The sequence below is a fragment of the Cucurbita pepo genome, chromosome LG14 (genome assembly GCF_002806865.2).
Source record: "Cucurbita pepo subsp. pepo cultivar mu-cu-16 chromosome LG14, ASM280686v2, whole genome shotgun sequence".
Classification (NCBI taxonomy): Eukaryota; Viridiplantae; Streptophyta; class Magnoliopsida; order Cucurbitales; family Cucurbitaceae; genus Cucurbita; species Cucurbita pepo.
In genome coordinates, this window is record NC_036651.1 from 5802207 (window position 1) to 5819174 (window position 16968).

General features: G+C 35.0%; 1 protein-coding gene across 1 annotated transcript; it reads left to right on the top strand.

Moving 5' to 3' along the window:
- Positions 1-10183: 10183 nt before the first annotated feature.
- LOC111810454 (exopolygalacturonase-like) lies at positions 10184-12567 on the top strand. Its single transcript, XM_023697162.1, has 4 exons — positions 10184-10321; positions 11347-11634; positions 11747-12262; positions 12343-12567. The coding sequence occupies exons 1-4, from the start codon at positions 10184-10186 to the stop codon at positions 12565-12567; spliced, it is 1167 nt and encodes a 388-aa protein (XP_023552930.1).
- The last annotated feature ends 4401 nt before the right edge of the window (positions 12568-16968 follow it).

Here is a 16968-nt window from a genome sequence, read left to right on the forward strand (position 1 = left end):
AGTCCCATTTCTAATTTTTACGAAGCTTTACAACTTTGTCAAACCTTTGACGAGATTCTCCTTTGTTGACTAAACACAATTCATAAGGAAACAAAGCTTGTTTAACCACAAACGCCACCTGTGCATTCATGTTCGTTCATTGTGACTTTAGCCGACTTGTCTCTACTCTAGGCCAAGTCATTCAACTCGACCTTACCTCTACTCTAGGACAAGGTCCTTTGAAAGCAATGTCTCATCTCATATTGTCATCTTCATTTCCAACAACACCAACCACGTTTCATGATGTCATACCAAGTCCCATGACGTCATCACTCCTTGTTGTTTTCTTGAACATATGTATCGAGAATTGACCCATGATTCATCTTTATTGTTAGAACGACCCAAACATCCATACATGTGAGTATTATCGAGGCATGAACCTTCTCATGTCTATGCCAAGTCATTTATGGATACTGTATTAGATAACACCCCCATATATCAACCTTCGACTCATGCATTGGGGTGCAATATTGACACATCCATGTCGTCTGACAGTCGAAAAATCTATTTTCAATGGAAAACGCCCAAGACGTTTGTCTTTCAACGCACCCACACCATGACATACGTGTGTGCCATGCAGTAGCTCACTTAAGCCATAGGGTCCAGGGTGGTGGAGAACTGACATCATGTCACTCCGTGTAGTACATTTTGAGGCATTTTTTTGTAAGATAGAAGTAGACGTAATTTTGGCAAATGGTCATACAACCTCATAGAGAGTGAGTCAGGTATTCGATTAACACCAAATTTTGCAAGCTGTCTAGCCCTTGCCTCCAATCTTGCTTATCCCTCCGCTGGACTCTAATGCATACTCTTCTTGCTATGTTGGATGATGCACTATCTTCCTCGATCATATCATGACATGTGTCTGTCTCAGCCTTCACATGGTTGGATAGGCGCCACTTAAGGATTGCCACCGGATTTGTCTATACGTAGAGGTCACTATGCATTATTTTCATAGTATGGTTAGTGTCAAACTATATGTATAATATGGATAAAGTTTAGTATTTTATTAAGCTAACAATATTAAAACATCCGAGTTTTTACGAATTACAAATAGCTTGTATAGTACCATGTTAATGGGTGTATCATATATTATAAGTTTGTATATAATTAAAACATAAAATATTTTTAATTTTTCGTTATAAATTTACTAATCGAGAAGATTAATATATGATAAGATGATGATATGTGACTCGATCTTAATCCTAAGTGACTTGTGAATTCCTACTCATGAAGGCATATCATTTGGGTTGCATGGGTAACCATGAGTTCTATGGTTGAATCAATAAATCGTGATGTTTTTTTTTTTAAAACATATCATCGTTTCAAGCTCCTTTGATTAGCCATCGATGTTTTTTCAGAATATTGGATTGAAACCATTGCATTTAACTTCATTTTCCTTTAACTTACCCTTTTAAACCTCAAACAACTCACCAATGAAGTACGTTGGTTTTGACCCTTACACCAAAACAAATAATTTAAGTATAAAGAATAACTTCAGGAGAAAATTTCTTTGTAAGGAAGAATCTTAGCCATAATGTTTTCCATTATTTTTGTGGTTGTGAATGTAAAATACATTTAAAGAATATTTTAAGGGAGAAAGCACTAACAAATTTTTTTATGCAATTTCTTCCATTAGTCTCATAAATTCATTGGGTTCTTCTCATTTTGGGCCTACCTGTACGCCTCTTTGGTTGAGATGACAAGTTTGATGCCCTATTTTTATTATGCTTTGGTGACCTTCCTCTAGGCCTCATTTGTGTAGTTCATAAGTCTGATGAAGCACATCGACTTATAGATTGCTCTTCGTTGACTAAAGTAACCTCTGACTTCTTCTTAGGTCTGTTCTTCGATTCTTTCTTCTACCAAACCACTAGTTTCTTCTTTCCTATTTTTCCACCAATGCTAATAGAGGGTTATGAAAGATGTTAATGGTCTTTCATTAATATCTAATATAAGGAGCTTTTTGTTCGTTTTAGGACTCTGTTTCTGTCGAATATCTTGAGGAACAAGTTTTCTAACTTCATTCTCTTGTCTTCTTTTGTCATTTGATCAAGGCTAATAATATTAGTCTTCATGCTTGGAATGTAATATACCTTAGTCAGTGACATTGATCTCCATTCTTGCATTGGACCAAGATGGATCCTTTGCCTTGGATTGGTGCAATTGATCTGCTGCCAAGCTTTATATTTCCAATGAGTTTCTTATAAAGCTCTTTGAACCTTGTTCGATCTCCCGTCATGTCAATGCTCGCTTCATTGTCTAGGTACCACATGTTGGTCTCCTCTCAATCTTCTTCATAACCTTCTCTTCATTGAGAAACAAGAGGTTTGACATTTTCTCGGCCAACATTAGTGCAAACTCTTTGTCCTACATGAATGTGAGGAGATGGTGTTGCAACATGACTGTGACACGTGCATAGGGTAGATTCATATTTAAATTTCTAGTTTTAGGTTAGAATAGGTTGTTATGCATTCCATCGTTTTAAATTATTTTTTATTGCTTTCAAGTTCTCTAAATTTCAGTATTTCGTATTTAAACACGTAAGACCATGGATGTGTTTTCTAGAGAAGAAGTTGTTTTAAGCGTTTTTTGAAGTTTACGTTATAAATGATGTTCATGTAAGAGTTATATTTTCGCATTATAGATGAGCATAAGATGTTAGTAGCGACTCTAAGTATGTGAAAACTTAGGGTTGTTACAGTTGGTTTCAGAGCTCTAGGTTTTAGATTCTGTAGACTAGCCTATGATGTAGGCTTGGCACGTTACATGGTCCCAATGTCGATCCCCGTCACTTTCAGGTACGCCTTGCACAAGATAAGAAAAGAGAAACTATCGCATAGTGCCCAGTCATCGGGATCTGGGCCTATTTCCAAAGCACCCTATCGCATGGCGCCAGCAGAGTTGAAGGAACTCAAAGCACAATTACAAGACTTACTGGATAAAGGGTTCATTCGACCTAGAGTATCCCTCTGGAGTGCGCTAGTGTTGTTTGTTAAGAAGAAAGATGGATCGTTGCTTCTGTGCATCAATGACAGAGAGCTAAATAAGAGAACTATAAAAAACAAATACCCTCTGTCTAGCATAGAAGACTTATTCGATCAACTCAGAGAACCAACTGTATTTTCTAGTATTACTAAAGTTAGCACCCATGAGAGGTGTCTTGAGGTTCAGACGTAAGGGCAATCTAAGTTCTAGATTCATCAGACCATTCGAGATCCTAAAGCAAATTGGTCTAGTAGCGTATAGGTTAGCCCTACCTCCCGCCCTCTCAGGAGTTCACGATGTATTTCACGTGTCGATGCTGAGGAAGTACATTACAGACCCTATCCACGCAATAGACTACGAACCACTCCAACTCTATGAAGATCTGAGTTACGAGGAAAAAACCAATAAAAATCTTAGCAAGAGAAGTAAAAGCGTTACGCAACAAAAACATTGCATTCGTTAAGGTGTTGTGGCGAAAACACCACACCGAATAGACCACGTAGGAGCATGAGGATGAAACAAGAGAAATTCACGGACGTATAAGAGTTGAAGACTTTATCAGAGGAAAGTATTTTCTAGGGGTATATAAGATAACAATTGGAAAATTTAAAAGAATAATAATAAAAATGATAATAGTAATAGTAATAATAATAATAATAATAATAATAATTAATAAATAAAATAAATAAATTGATCCTCCCTCCTAGCAGATTTAACAGGGAAGAGTAAAGAAACACAAAAGTTATACAAGTTAGATCTCTTTATTTTTTGGCTTAAAAAGTTATCTTACCACTCTTTTTAAGATATCCTACGGAAAATTAGAATCAGTTGAGAAAAAAAAATAAAAAATAAAAAAAATAGAATTGAAAAAAAGAGATTAGTTTCTCATATTTTTTTTTTTTTTTTTTAAAAAAAGGAAAATAAGAATCCATTGAAAATTGCAAAAGGCAAAACAGAAATACAGACAGGAAAATAGAAAGTTTAACCAATAAAATACATNACGTGTCGATGCTGAGGAAGTACATTACAGACCCTATCCACGCAATAGACTACGAACCACTCCAACTCTATGAAGATCTGAGTTACGAGGAAAAAACCAATAAAAATCTTAGCAAGAGAAGTAAAAGCGTTACGCAACAAAAACATTGCATTCGTTAAGGTGTTGTGGCGAAAACACCACACCGAATAGACCACGTAGGAGCATGAGGATGAAACAAGAGAAATTCACGGACGTATAAGAGTTGAAGACTTTATCAGAGGAAAGTATTTTCTAGGGGTATATAAGATAACAATTGGAAAATTTAAAAGAATAATAATAAAAATGATAATAGTAATAGTAATAATAATAATAATAATAATAATAATTAATAAATAAAATAAATAAATTGATCCTCCCTCCTAGCAGATTTAACAGGGAAGAGTAAAGAAACACAAAAGTTATACAAGTTAGATCTCTTTATTTTTTGGCTTAAAAAGTTATCTTACCACTCTTTTTAAGATATCCTACGGAAAATTAGAATCAGTTGAGAAAAAAAAATAAAAAATAAAAAAAATAGAATTGAAAAAAAGAGATTAGTTTCTCATTTTTTTTTTTTTTTTTTTTAAAAAAAGGAAAATAAGAATCCATTGAAAATTGCAAAAGGCAAAACAGAAATACAGACAGGAAAATAGAAAGTTTAACCAATAAAATACATATAAGAAAAAGGAAAGATTCGGTAAGAAAATCAATTAGGATAAGTAAAATAAAGAGAAAAAAAATATATAGAACCAGAGAGAATGCCAGAACATTTTAACAAAATCAAAAAGAAAGAAAAGAGGAAATATATAGAAAGCGTATTAACAAAATGAAAAGAAAAGGAAATACGAGAAAAGAAATAAAAGAGAAGGGTTGGAGTAAGAATTGATAAGTATTTGACAAATAATATGATTTGGAAACAAGGATCGACTAAAAATTGGCCAAAAATATCTCTGAACAAGAATTAAAAGATGAAAAGATGAAGCATAGTATATAGCTACAAAAAGAAAATAATAGATTAGAATAAGTACGAGAAAACAAGAAAGCAATCTCTTAAAATAATTCCATCAAATTATTCCAGAAGACATAACAATAGAAAATGAAATCTTAATAAAAATAAAATATATATGCATATTATAACGTTCTAAGACTTTACTCATGCAAAGTTTTTAATGCTCGCATGAAGTCTAACACATGAACCATTGTAAGATTTAGAGAATTGAACGTGAAATTAATGTCGTGAATTCATATAGGTTGACTTGGATACAAAAGATAAAATCGAACTTTCATTAAGGATAAATTAGTGACACCTGCCTAAGTTAATCAGGTAAATAACCTCACTATAGGATAAGCTAAAAATTGTATGAGTTATGATGATGTATGAACTGTGTCGTACGATGCAGTATGTGAGCTATGATGATGTATGACTGTATGATGATGTATGAGTTATGACGATGTGTGAGTTATGATACTTAATGATGTGCGTAGTGCACATATATTTTGATGAATGACGTACTTGATATGTTTGATGCACTTTATGGCAATATGATGAGTATGATGATTGCATGAAATTTACCTTAACATGATGATGTTTTCTATATTGAGCATGCTATATGATGATAAGTGTTATATTGCATCGTGTTGTTAGATCGACATAGGACACAACCCTAAGAGCATGAAAATGATATTAATACAAATATCCACAAGTATGTGTTACCTAGAGTAACAAACATATGAGACTAGAGGGTTGTGTCAGAAGAGACATTATGATAGATTTAGGGGGACCCATGCATATTGTATGTTCATAAGCATAGAGCTAGTTCCCCTAGAGATGATGAGTGCGGATGCAAACAGTATGTTGATGAGTGGGAATGTACACGAATGCGAATGTGCACAAATGAGGGTGTTCATGAGGCGCATGACACTATGGGGTTCCGCTGACCTCCGGACGTCGCTACAGATTAGCTTGACGGTCCAGGGGGTGTGCGAGCTTCCTGGGGATTCACTCGCACATGTGAGTCGTGTGTAGGGAAGTACTACATATCCAATTTGTCCGAGACTGGAGGCCAGTCCTATGATGATTAGAAATAGGTCTCTAAATCATGATTGCATGTGTTTGCATTTGCATGATCCCTTATAGTGGGGCCACTTACTGAGTATTTTTTGAAATACTCAGGCCGTGTGCCACATCATTTTTCGGCTAAAGGCAAGACGCACTTGTACGGAGGACGACGACATCGCGAGCAGAGACTATGGCACGTGCATATGGTAGAATCATATTTAAATTCCTAGTTTTAGATTGGAATAGGTTGTTATACATTCATCGTTTTAAATTATTTTGTATTGCTTTTAAGTTCTCTAAATTTCAGTATTTCGTATTTAAACACCTAAGACCATGGGTGTGTTTTCTAGAGAAGAAGTTGTTTTAAGCGTTTTTCGAAGTTTACGTTATAAATGATGTTCATGTAAGAGTTATATTTCCGCATTATAGATGAACATGAGACGTTAGTAGCGATTTTGAGTATGTGAAAATTTCGGATCATTACAGTGAGAAGCCGTTGATCGGCTGCTTTCCATGCCAAATATTTGGGGTTGAGTGTTAAGGAGGATTTTGGTTCAAAGCTAGGTGGTGGAACCCTAGTTCCCATCAACATACCCCAGCATGTATGGACTTTCAAGGAGAGGGAGAAATTGACTTTTCTAAAGATGATAATTGGACGAAAAAAGTTTGATGGTGATGATATGAATTAGCGTGTTGAAAGGAAGAAGATGGTAAGAGGATTCAGGAGCCATAGAAAAAAGTGACAAGGTTGTTAAACTGAGAGGGCTTTAATACCACGAGAATATTTGTTAAGACCACCACTTAAATCGGTGAAAGTTCTCTGTTTTTAATGATTTTTGCCATAGATAATTATGGTAAATACAAATAATATGGAAATAACAATAAATGAATACAATATATCTGCATTTAATAAAATGGCAAATATGGTAACCCGTAACGTAAGACAAATATATAGATAAGGTTTAAAAAGATCGAAAAAAAAGGAACTAAGGTAACCCAAGTAAGAACAAAGGGCCTAATTAGGTGATTTAATGAATATGATCTAAAGGACTCGAGACCGCTCAGATCCAATGGTTGAGTTCAAGGATGAAGTCGGTAAACCCCTTGTCGGAGTAGATATTTCCAACGAACATTCTAAAAAACTCAAGTCCAAAATTAATATAATTTTGGAACAATAAAGGTCAGTCAAGGCTTCATTTATATATATATATATATGATGAGGTTCTTGGCTTTCATTTAGAACAAGAATCCAATCTTGAAAGTTTCTAAAACTCGAGGGAGAAGTCTTTAGATATGAGTTTCTTTATTCTCTGATTTTCCAAAATTTAAGAGCAGTAGTTAATTATTTTCCCTCAATCCAATTCCTATAAATTACAATAAGCTCTCCAATAAGTTTCATAAAGGATTCGAGAGTTTAAGATGAACTCTAGGATCATACTTAATTTTTAAGTAATCAAGATGTTATATTATGACAAACTTTAGGATAGCCTTTAGTTTTCAAGTAACTAGGAGGCTACGAGTAACATTTGAGTCTTGATTTGAAATTAAAAAACCTGATTTTCTCTTTTATAGTCTAACATTCATGATTTTATTGAGGGTATTAGAGGCCAAATTTGAAGATGAGGCAGAGAAAAATGCTTACAAAATTGAAATATGTAATAACCACAAAAGAGAATTAAAAAGCATAAATGCTTAAGATTCTTCTATTCAGGGGATCTCTCCCCTCAAGTTATTTTTTGTACTTCAATTGTTTGTTTCAGACCTATTTCAATCTTGGGCTACATCCAACAACATAGTCATATGAGTAATTGTGGATAGATTGACAAAGTTTGCATATTTCCTTCGTGGTAAAGCTACCTATACAGTGGAAAATTGGGCACAAGCCACCTACACCATGGACAATTGGGCACAAATATACACGAAGATAATTGTTAGACTACATGAAGTTCCTGTGTCAATTATATCATATCGAGACCCACGCTTTACGTTGGTAATTTGGAATAGTCTTCGGGAGGGTTAGGTACTCACCTAGATTTTATATGACTTTTCATCCACAAATAGATTGTCAAATGGAACGTTTATAAACGAGATCCTAGAAGATACGCTACATGCTTGTGTATCAGATTTCATAGGTAGCTGGTACTCGAAAGTACATCGAATGAAATTTGCCGACAACAACAACTTTAAGGCAACTATTGACATGTCACTGTATAAGGCTTTGTATGAAAAATGGTGCAGGACTCCATTTTGTTGGGACGAAGTAGGAGAACGAGAATTGGTTGGTCCCCAATTAGTTCAAGTTACCAATGAAGTGGTGAAAAGATCGGGGGGAGAATGTGTACTGCTTAGAGTAGATTGAAAAGTTATGTGGATGTAAGGCATATGAGCCTAGAATTTGGGGTGGGTGACATGTTGTTCTTATAGGTGACCCTGCTGATAGGTGTTTTAAGGTTTGGACGCAAAAGCAAGTTGAATCCACACTTTATTGAACCCTTCGAGATCATAGATCGGATTAGACTCGTTGCGTACAGATTAACCCTACCATCGTCCCTCTCATCTGTGCATAAGGTGTTTCATGTGTGTGTACTTCATAAGTATTTAACCAATCCCACGCATATGATAGATTGTGAGACCTTGGAGGTGGCAAAAGACTTAGGTTACGAAGAAAGACCAGTGAGTGTCTTGACACGTGAAGTACAAACTCTACGCACCAAAGACATCGCTTTTGTCAAATTGTTGTGGACAAACTAGCAAATAAAGGAGGCTACATTGGAAAGGGAGGACGAAATGAGGGAGAAATACCCAAAACTATTTCTTAATGTAGACACTTTGGAGGACGAATGTCTTTTTTAAGAGGGAATAATGTAAAGATAGATATTTTAAAAAAAAAAAAAATTGAACCTCGCTGAAAATTTCGAGATATCTGGCGAGACGTTATTTTCATAGATTCAAATTGCTCCACGCCCCTTCATAAACTCCAAACTCGCACCTCCATAACCAACACAATCTTGCCTTCACTCTAAAACTTACACATGAAGCCGAGAGAGAAAAGAGATAGAGAGAAAGAGAATCCTCATCGGTGAATCTCACGCCGATGACGTAATTTCTTACTCTTTGAGAAAGTCTCGATGTAGTAGTGGATGTAGCAAATCATAAGGAGTGTCGTTGTCACCATTGATAGTGTTATTGAATGAAGAAGGCGTCGTCGGAGATAAGTCATAAACGACCCTCAAGAGAATCATCAATAGTCGAGTTGAGAAGAAGAGATCCACAGGTTGAACACTCTGACTCGGGTATGACCCATGGACCCACTCGCAACCCGCTTCAACCCAACCCAAAAGCGTATGACCCACGACCAAACAACCCAACCACTCTTCCACTACCTAGACTGAACGTGTGAAGCCTGATTCGCTCGTCAACTCAAAGTCTGTGCCTCGACTTGAGTGACGACCCATGCCCCCTCGGCACTGCACGTGCCTTGCACATGTCCTGCTCCCAATCATGGCTCATCTTGGCTCGACTTGGCGGCTCTATTTGATGACTTAAACAGCTCGATATTCACATTTTATACGGTTTCTTAAGTTTTTGACCCCAAAGCCATTTAGTTATTGAGGCTATTTGGGGTAAGTAAGATTTCTTTTTCTTCCAAATAAACACTTTAGAAAAAAAAAAAGTAGGAGTAATCCATTCACTTATCTATAACATATGTTATTTAAGTTACGCATAGGATGGCGTATTTAATTTAGATAAAAAAAAATTAGGACGTTACAAGTCATTTGTAGTTTGTATGCTTAGATAATTTTTATCCTAGTTTAGTTATCTCTAAACCATTAGCCCTATGTTTAAGGTTGATTAACATATATGTATTAAAATGAACAACCATATTAAAACAAGGAAAATTTAAGGAAGATAACAGTGATATTTTTCCTTAAAAACTTCATTTCAAAATGAAATGATTTTACAATAAAAGAATAAAATCTGTGTTGGAAGAGACTTCCATTTTTTGGTGTTAAAATTTTGTTATAAGAATGAAAGAAAAGTAGAGAGCAAAACCAGGCATAGTAGAAGAAGAGAGAAAAATGGGTTTGAATTCATCACCTATTGAATGTTTGGTGTTCATTGCCATTTTACTTTGCATTACTAAATGCTATGCCCAAAATGTGTTCAATATCATGCAATTTGGTGCAAGAAATGATGGACGAACGGATAGCACTCAGGTAAACCTTCTTTTTCTTATTTCATTTTGTGACAACATTTTTTATAAGAGTGTGAAAACCTCATATAACAGATGTATTTTAAAATCGTGAGGCTGACAGTAATACGTACTAAGCTAAAACGGACAATATTTGTTGACCGTGGGCTTCAATTGTTACATGTTTTATATTTCTTTTAAAAGGTTTTGAGAAACATAAGAGTTAGAAGTTGAAGCGTTCTTAAAATGTTTTGTTATTTTCAAAACGTGGTAGAATTTTTTGAAACAATAAGATAGGTCTAGTTTCTAATTTTTTTTATTTTTTCTTTGTTTTATTATCCCTCTACAAATATTTTCAAAATTCTAACCATTTTTTTTTAAATAAAAAAAATTATTTAAAAAAAAACAAAAAAAAAAAAACTTCATTTTTTATTTTGGAATTTTGATAACAATCCCACTTTATTTTTTTAGAGGGAAAAAACTACAAAGGGGGCTTAGCTATTGATTTTGTTTCTAGGTTAAGAAAAAAAAAAGGCTTTTTATTTTTTTTATTATTTTATTATTTTTTATTTTTTTTATCATTATTTACTTATAAAATCCATAATAATAAATTTAAAATCAAGATTTTGGAAATTTAATTTTAAAAATTAATTTTTAGATTATTTTAAATTATAAATTTAAAAGTACATTAAGAAAATGAAAAAAAAAAAAGACTTATAATGCAAACATACTTATTTTACTACTATTAAATAATAAGAAACAAGAAATCATATGATTTAATGTCATGTTAAATTACTATTCAACCTTAAATTAAAATTACAAGTTAGGGTAAATTTAATTGTATAAATATTTCACCTTCATTTGGTTGATATCGGAAATTAAAATTATAAAAATTAAGTGGTTTTTGCCATTCATTTTTTTTAATTCTCTAAGTGTTTTTTTTTTAATTTAAATTGAAAAGAATTAAAAAAAAAAATCCAAAACTAATAAAATTAAAAATTTAAGTTATTTTGTTGGGAGAAGATTATAAAAGTTACTTGGTGTGTATAGGCATTAAGTAAGGCATGGAGCGAAGCTTGTTCGCATGATGGAGGTGGTGTAGTTTTAGTACCAGATGGGAGGTTTCTAATTTTTTCGTTGGTGCTTAAAGGTCCATGCAAAGGATCCATTGGTCTACGAATTAATGGCGAATTGTTGGCTCCTATCGATCCAAATTTTGCCATTGGCCAAATCTGGCTGAGTATCTATGAAGTCGACAACTTATTTGTCGACGGTTATGGCAGCTTGAACGGTCGCGGTTCTTTAGCTTGGTCTATCAAAAAGTTTAACCGTCCAATTGTAAGTCCATTTTTTTGGATTCTTTGGTTAAAGTGTTAGATGGAACCCGAATTTTCATTTTTTTTTTTGTTTAAGTTATTTGTTTAGTGACTGTGAAATTGTTTTTATGTAGTCTATGAAACTCTCTAAAATCAACCATGCGAGAATTACGGGTATAACATCGTACAATAGCAAAAACTTCCATTTTAGTGTGCATGGATGTAATGATGTCACGTTTGATCACATTAGAACAATGGCTCCAAAAGATAGCCCCAACACAGATGGAATCCACATTTCCAAGTCAAGTGGTATCAACATTATGCATTCAAGATTCGACACGGGAGACGATTGTATCTCTTTGGGCCCTGGAAGTAGATTCATCAACATAACAAACATCTATTGTGGTCCAGGTCACGGAATCAGCATCGGCAGCCTTGGAAAATACCCAAATGAGGAAGATGTCTCTGATGTTATAGTAAGAGACTCTACATTTGTTGGTACAGACAACGGTGTGAGGATCAAAACATGGTCGTCTTCACTTCCTAGTTCTGTTACCAAGATCACTTTTCTCAATCTCGAAATGAAGGACGTAAAAAACCCTATCGTCATTGATCAAAATTATTGCCTTGACTGCCAGAGAGATCAAATGGTATATATATTCAATTTTGATAGCCATTAGGTAAAGTAAAACTGAAAATGGTATTAATGAATGTTGTTTGTGGTCAACAGAGTAACTCAAGAGTGAAGATTCGAGACGTGAGATATGAAAATATACGGGGGACTTCAGCAACCCAAGTGGCCGTAAATTTTGAATGCAGCCACGTTTTACCATGCGAAGACATAGTGTTGGGTAACATTAACCTCCCCTTCAAGGGTGCTGGCCAACCAACTTCTATTTGTAATAATGTGAAGGGCCATGCTTTTGGCAAACAATTTCCAAACTCTTGCCTTTAATTTCTTTTGTGTTCTTCGCTCTTCCTTAAATTAAAAATAATTAGAACCCAAAGTGAGGTTCATACAGTAATAATATATATATCTTTTTTAGATAACTTGAAATTTGTCCCAATATTACTATATAGTATATATACATGATGGTAGATATACATATACCCACATAATTGATAATTGTTCAAGTGGGTTAAATATTTACGAATTGTTTAATTTACTCAAAAGTAAAAAAGAAAGAATGTACAATAGAGTTGTAATGGTCCAGATTCACCAGATATTGTCCTCTAAAGGCTTTCCCTCAAGGCTTTAAAAGCAGTTTGCTAGGGGAAGGTTTTTCCCTTTCGGGCTTTCCCTTAAGGCTTTAAAACGTGTTTGCTAGGAGAAGGTTTCCACACATTTATAAATGGTGGTTTGTTCTCCTCCCCAACCAATGTGGGACATCACAATCCACCCCCCTTCGGGGCCAGCGTCCTCGCTGGCACTCTTTCCTTCCAACAATCGATGTGGGACTGCCCCCAAATCCACTCCCCTTTGGGGCCCAGCGTTCTTACTGGCACACCGCCTCGTGTCTACCCCCCTTCGGGGAACAGCGAGAAGGCTGGCACATCGTCCAGTGTTTGGCTCTGATATCATTTGTAACGGCACAGATTCACCGCTAGTAGATATTGTCTTCTTTGGGCTTTCCGTTTTAGGCTTCCCCTCAAGGCTTTAAAACGCGTTTACTAGAGGAAGGTTTTCACATTTTTGGATTTTCCCTTTCAACCAATGTAGGACATCAGAAGAGTAAACATAATATACGATCTACCATGTTCTATTTGTTCCACCACAGATGTAACTCAAAAAAATTGATCATTGGCTCTCTACGTGGATCGTTGAACAGAGCAAGTTTTTGTTGTTGGTTGTCTCCACGCTTTGTTCACATGGTTGGGTCCACACACAACAAGCAAGATTACCTATATTTTGGTTCCTTATTACATGATAGATGGTAGTGGTTTTGATTTTTTACCATAGGCTAGATGTTCAATATTTTAAGTCGGGTCACAAGTTCGATTATCAGTTTCTTTAGGTCTAGTTAGAGTCATAGGGTAGATGAACATATTTGTTATTGCTTTAATATTCAAAAGTCTTTCAAGTGGTATGTCGTTGATTTGCATATGTTCTTTCTGTTAAAATATCATCACTAGCACAACAGAGACAAGCTCAATCAGTGTATGAGCCCATCTATACTGATTTGAGTATTTTAGAATAAAGATGACAAGATATTTTAGGGAAGAGAGGTAGATATTTTAGGAAAAAAAATTAGATTTGTTAGGCGTGTAGGCTCACTATAATACCCGTCTACCCTACTTAGGTTATCATCCCAAGAAATATAAAGTACTGGTATTCTAGAAAGTGTCTTATACAAAGTTGCAGTATTCTACAAAGTGTCTTGTAATCTCTTCTCAATGGGTGTTAATAAAGAGTGCGGATGTTTCCCACAGAGAGTTGTGGAGAAACCAGTATTCTAGAAAGTGTCTTATACAAAGTTGCAGTATTCTACAAAGTGTCTTGTAATCTCTTCTCAATGGGTGTTAATAAAGAGTGCGGATGTTTCCCACAGAGAGTTGTGGAGAAACCAGTATTCTAGAAAGTGTCTTATACAAAGTTGCAGTATTCTACAAAGTGTCTTGTAATCTTTCTCAATTGGTGTTAATAAAAAGTGCGGATGTTTCCCACAGACAGTTGTGGAGAAACCAGTAAATAAATAAAGGAGGCTACGTTAGAAAGGGAGGAGGAAATGAGGGAGAAATACCCATAACTATTTCATAATGTAGACACTTTTCGAGGACTAATGTCCTTTTTAAGAGGGTATAATGTAAAGATAGATATTTAAAAAAAAAAAAATCGAACCTCGCTCAAAATTGCCAGACATCTGGCGAGGCGCTATTTTCGCAGATTCAAACTGCTTCATGCCCCTTCATAAACTCCCAATTCACACCCTCCATAACCAACACAATCTTGCCTTCGCTCTAAAACTTACACAAGTAGCCGAGAGAGAAAAGAGATAGAGAGAAAGAGAATCCTCACCTGTGGATCTCACGCCGATGACATAATTTCTTACTCTTCAAGAAAGCCTCGACATCGTAGTGGATGTAGCAGATCATAAGGAGTGTCGTTGTCACCATTGATAGCGTTATTGAACGAAGAAGGCGTCGTCGAAGATAAGTCATAAACGATCATCAAGAGAATCATCAAGAGTCGGGTTGAGAAGATGAGATCCACGGGTTGAACATTAAGACTCGGGTATGGCCCATGGACCCACTCGCAACCCGCTTCAGCCCAACCCAGAAGCATACGACTCACGACCAAACGGCCCAACCACTCTTCTACTGCCTAGACCGAACGCGTGAAGCCCGATCCGCTCATCGACCCAAAGTGTATGCCTCGACTTGAGTGACGACCCCCGCCCCCTCAACACCACATGTACCTTGCACGTGTCCTGCTCCCAATCACGGCTCATCTTGGCAGCTCTACTTAATGGCTTAGACGGCTCAATATTCATATTTTATACCGTTTCCTAAGTTTTTGACCCCTCTCCTAGAAGCCATTTTAGACCTTATTGAGGCTATTTGAGGTAAGTAAGACCTCTTTTTGCTCAAAGTAAACGCTTTTGAAAAAATTAGGAGTAATCAATTCACTTAGGTATAGCACATGTTATTTAAGTCATGTATGTGGTTGCATCTCTAATTTAAATAAGAAAATTACGGACGTTACAACTTATTTGTATAATTAGATAATTTTTATCTTAATTTAGTTATCTCTAAAGCCATTAGCCCTATGTTTAAGTTTGATTAACATATATGTATTAAAATGAATAATCCTATCAAACCAACCATTGAAACTCACATAGTATGTGAGTTTATTTAAAATTAAATTAAAATTCTAACGGTCGAGTATATTGGTCTATCTCATTCTATCTCATTAACTTTAAAAAATATTTAATAAATTCTAAATTTTGATATATTAAACTTAAATTTAACTTTTAGGTGTTAAAATTTTATTATAAAAATGAAAGAAATGTAGAGAGCAAAAATGGGTTTAAATTCATCACATATGGAATGTTTAGTGTTCATTACCATTTTACTGCGTTCCTAAATGTTATGCTCAAAATGAAGTGTTCAATATCATGCAATTGAGTGCAAGAAACGTAAACCTTATTTTTTATTCTTATTTCATTTTGTGATATTTCACGTCGACTTAACATTTTTTATAAGGGTGTGGAAACCTTTTCCTAACATAGGTGTCTTAAAACTGTGAGACTGGCAATGATATGTACCCGACCAAAATGGACAATATTTGTTATGATGGTGTTACTATAACACATGCGGAAGCAATTTGGATCTTAGGCACTTTTAGAACATCAATTATTGTAAATGACTAGCATGTTCATAAGTATTAAAACTTAATGAGTTTAAATACTAACCTTTTGTAGTTCAAACTCCTTTTGCCTCACGAACCGATTTCGAACCACCACTAGTGTCTTCTCCACTATTCTCCGGCCTTAGAACGGGATTGTGGAATCCGGTGAGTGACTAAACTTGGGAGGGATTTTGTATACGTGAAAGAGAGTGCTTGTGAGAGGTTTTTCATCAAGATGAAGAATCCCTTCCAAGTATCATGATCACTCTATTTAAAGAGTCAAGTTTGCATGTTCATGCAAACTTGAGATCACCAAATCTTGACACTTAAAATTCCACTCAAATGTTTGAGATTATGTGGCAAGCATGCATGTTTGAGTTAACCAAATTTTGACACTCAAAATTCCACTCAAACTTGTGGGGTTTATTTGGCAAACATGCAAGTTTGGTTAAACCAAATTTTGACACCTCAAAATTCCACTAACATGATTTTTCCATTAGATGAAAGTCAACATTTTGACTTTCTTCATTTTAATTAGATGAAAGTCAACATTTTGACTTTCTTCATTTTAATTCAACAATTAATTTGAATAATGAATTTCAAATTAAAGTAACATTAAATAATTAATTAAACTATTTAATTAATATTTAATATTAATTCAAATGCCAATCCCAGTCAATTCCGACACATAATTGATTAAGATATTTAAATCTTATTTAAATATCTCAGATTCTCTCTTTTCGTTTATTTCGTAAATAAAATAAAATTGCGGTTAAATATATCGTATATATGTAACGCATATTCCCTAATTTGAATTCGAACACTTCGAACTCACTCGTCACACTGTTCTATGGTTTAGTCCGATATGAGCTAGCAGAGGGACCTAATGGACCTATAGATCATGGGCTCCAACGATTCAAGATTAACCGATTAAACTCATTAACCTGGTTAACCAACATTCGTTAACTACTAGGACACTCCACTATAGCCTAGTAGTTGCACTCCCCT

Bases quoted from the DNA above. Each gene is read 5' to 3' on its own strand.
- LOC111810454 (XM_023697162.1), top strand. From the start codon at position 10,184: ATGGGTTTGAATTCATCACCTATTGAATGTTTGGTGTTCATTGCCATT. The intron at 11,635-11,746 runs GTAAGTCCATTT...GTTTTTATGTAG, and splicing joins AAAAGTTTAACCGTCCAATT to TCTATGAAACTCTCTAAAAT. The intron at 12,263-12,342 runs GTATATATATTC...TGTGGTCAACAG, and splicing joins ACTGCCAGAGAGATCAAATG to AGTAACTCAAGAGTGAAGAT.